General features: G+C 41.2%; 1 protein-coding gene across 1 annotated transcript in view; it reads right to left on the bottom strand.

Moving 5' to 3' along the window:
* Positions 1-1,506: 1,506 nt before the first annotated feature.
* Positions 1,507-3,316, bottom strand: part of ahrrb (aryl-hydrocarbon receptor repressor b) — a 25,750-nt gene continuing 23,940 nt past the window's right edge. Inside the window, exons 9-10 of the mRNA XM_016292052.1 lie at positions 2,657-3,128; positions 1,507-2,492 (exon numbers count right to left, since the gene is read on the bottom strand). Coding sequence (XP_016147538.1) covers positions 2,112-2,492; positions 2,657-3,128 — 853 coding nt within the window. The 3' untranslated portion in view covers positions 1,507-2,111. The remainder of the gene's footprint in view (positions 2,493-2,656; positions 3,129-3,316) is intronic.

Here is a 3,316-nt window from a genome sequence, read left to right as displayed (position 1 = left end):
ATAGAACTCATTATAATCAGTGATGCTGTCTACACCAGAGATATAATATACACATCTATGGTCTACACTGGATGCGGCACGGCACGACACGAAACATCCCCGACAGAAAACTGCTGCTGCATTCTATTCATGACGTATTGACACAAATTTCAAATGATTTTCAACGGTCGCTTTGTCGCATCCAGTGTACTAGACAGACTTTAGCTGTTGCGGCGCAGACACCGTGTTACTCACCTATCGAGAAGAAACAAAGCAACCTCGGCGTTCGATCGCAGGCCTTCCACTCCTCGAGTTCTCTCCAGCACTGGAAAGCTGATCCGATATTTACACGGGGCCTACTTCTTGCCTTAAGCCTTCTTTTGTTCCGCAGACGTTTTCCTCTTTTGTTTTTTATCCGCCATCTCTATCTTTCTGTCGCTCGGCTCGGCTCGCTAATGTCCGTCCTGTGCACTGAACACTCTCTCCTCCACATCATGAGTAGACACGCCTCTTACTGCTGATTGTCAACAAGTTTGTTTTGCTAGTAGGCCCGACTCAGTTTTCTAAAGCGTTTTTGAAAAATCGCTTACCCCACCTTTAACATTACAGCAGGTAGTAAATTAGACGCGGTCACTTTAAGAGACAATGCATCCATTATAATGATACACATCTGATTTCTTTCACCACTGCTTACTTTCACTTAAGACATAACCGACAGTTTTTTCGAGGATACTCTCCAAGACGGGTATTTTGACAATTTTGTATGCATTTGTCGGTACAAGAGCAAGAAGAGGTACATTCGGTCTTTAAGCGCTTTGAGACGCGTCTCTCTGTGTGCGCTCTGTGCGCACAGAACACCGCACGCGGGTGCTGAATTGGGCTCTTTCACATCTTTTTCTGTTTGCATGTTTAAACTGCGATTTGTATTTGTTCGTTCAGTTGCAGGAGGATGTGAAGGAGAGCTCGGTTCGGTGTTGCTGTCCGTGAGACGCGGCTCTCTGCGTGTACTCAGTTGAGTTTTTCCGCGTCTTGTGTTTGAATGCTTTAAACTCTTTTGAATGTTTAAATTGGCATGGCTTAAAAACACGTGCAAATGATATGCTTTCGTGACGATGTGCAGCAGTGGCCCGTCAACTGTCCTGAGCGTCTTTTTAGGCTGGCCTCAGCCAGTCGGTTGAGATCACCAGGGGGCCCCCCTCAGCCGTGGGCCCCTATAATCGTCACCACCTTTCACCTCACTAGTGACGGCTCTGATCCATCTAGTGGCTAATTCAGAAATAAAATTGTGTAGTGAAATATGAGATATGACAGCCCAAGCTATAACGGCAAAACCATCTGCATATATTTACAAACAGGATTCCTTGAACAATTCCTTCATGAAGTATACTTCCCACACAATAAAAATAAACAAACTAATAAATAAAAGTTAAAAAAATAAATATTAATATGATTTTAACTGTAGCTTCATATAAAACGGGGGCCAGTTGAATCAAGACAAATGTATTTATTTATGAAGCAAATGCATGTTTAAGCACGTTGAAAAATCTAAAATCCTATACACAAATACATTTTCACATGGGAAATGATCTTTATTTGACTGTATACATATTTTCCACATTAATATCACATTGGATCGCAATAAATCCAAAATCTGTACCCAAAAGAGACAAAATACAAAACAACATCTCCAAAACATCTAGGAACCTGAGTATTTGTGTTTGATTAAACAGTCTCAAATAGTCTAAAACAACTTCTAACTAGTTTTAGTTTATGTCCAGAGGGAAATACCAGCGCTTGCAGCAAACAAACTAAGTTTTAGGTAAGTTTATGTTTAGAATTTTGTGAAAAAAATAAAAAATATTTAGAACTTCTTTAGAACTATTTTGTCATCATGACTTGATTTCAGGTGACAATTCACAATTCATCATGCAAATATGGCAGTGACATTATTCCAGTGGGTAGATCTTAAATTTCATCTTAAATTTCGAACATACCAAAGCTATCTACAAAAAAGTGTGTACGTTAATCAGTTGGGCTGAATTAATTGCAGAACTTTGTAGAGAACAAAATGAAGAATATTAATATACCTTGCAAGCACTGCAATTAAAAAGCAATGTTAATGTGATCAGAGTTTACTGCATGTAAACATATGGGTTTGCTTTGTGTAGAACAGTGTTCATAGTGCAATTTGAAGTAATATGTTGTTGCACATGCCCTTGACTAACATCCAGAGGTTCTCGTTTGATCGAGTGCAGAAGGTTGTGACTCCTGAACTCACAAGTCAGCCGGATATCATGCTGCATGCAGCTTTTATGATCATTTGAAAATGCATATCCGTCCTGACTGCTGATAGGAGCGTCAGAGTGATTCATGTCTTTGTTCAGGACACACTTAAGAGGTCTGCTGACTCCTGCACACAGATACTTGTGTTGTCCGTTGATGGGAGGACTGATGACAGCTTTTCCTCTTTGATATGAGGCACAATAGTCATAATATTCAGCCTCGGTTTTCACCTGTGCATATTCAGGGTGCCAAAGCGTCCCGTATACGCACACTTAAGAGGTCTGCTGACTCCTGCACACAGATACTTGTGTTGTCCGTTGATGGGAGGACTGATGACAGCTTTTCCTCTTTGATATGAGGCACAATAGTCATAATATTCAGCCTCGGTTTTCACCTGTGCATATTCAGGGTGCCAAAGCGTCCCGTATACCTTACACCCGTTCTCAGAGTCTGAAGCTTCTGTCTTAATGGCCACTTCAGGAATCATGTTAAAACATTCATTCTGCACGTACCTTCTCTCAGCCTTCCTGTTGACACAATAACTCTCAAGCTTCTGCAATTCTGTGTTGCATCCAATTCGTGATTTTCCAGAATGGCTGTGCTTATAGATGCTTCCAGGCAGGTTGCTTTCATTGGGCCCCGTACGTAAGGCAACAGGACAGCGGGCATCCCAGGAAGGATCAACAGCTTGCAGTCTAGAAACACAGAAGTTGAGCGGCTCGTCTTGGGTTTTGCAGCCCTCTCCTCTGTACTTCCTGTTGGTCAGGGATGAGCACGAACTGTCATGACCGGATGAGCTTGTCCAGTTAAGATGTAGCATGTCTTCACTGTCAAACGAGCCATGGGAAACTCGTTGCCTTTCATCACTGAAGATGGTACAAGTTAAAATGATTAAAATACAATTTCTACACTCAAATTACATTTTGTCTTTGTGTACAATGTTTTTGGATACTACTATGACTGAGTAAATAGTACATAAACACCATGGTAATCATACAGTACAGCTGTACACTACCCTTAAAAAGTTTGGGGTCAGTAAGATTTTTTAAATGTT

The sequence above is a fragment of the Sinocyclocheilus grahami genome, unplaced genomic scaffold (assembly GCF_001515645.1).
Source record: "Sinocyclocheilus grahami isolate Dianchi unplaced genomic scaffold, SAMN03320097.WGS_v1.1 scaffold280.1, whole genome shotgun sequence".
Taxonomy (NCBI): domain Eukaryota; kingdom Metazoa; phylum Chordata; class Actinopteri; order Cypriniformes; family Cyprinidae; genus Sinocyclocheilus; species Sinocyclocheilus grahami.
This window is presented reverse-complemented; position numbering and strand designations above follow the sequence as displayed.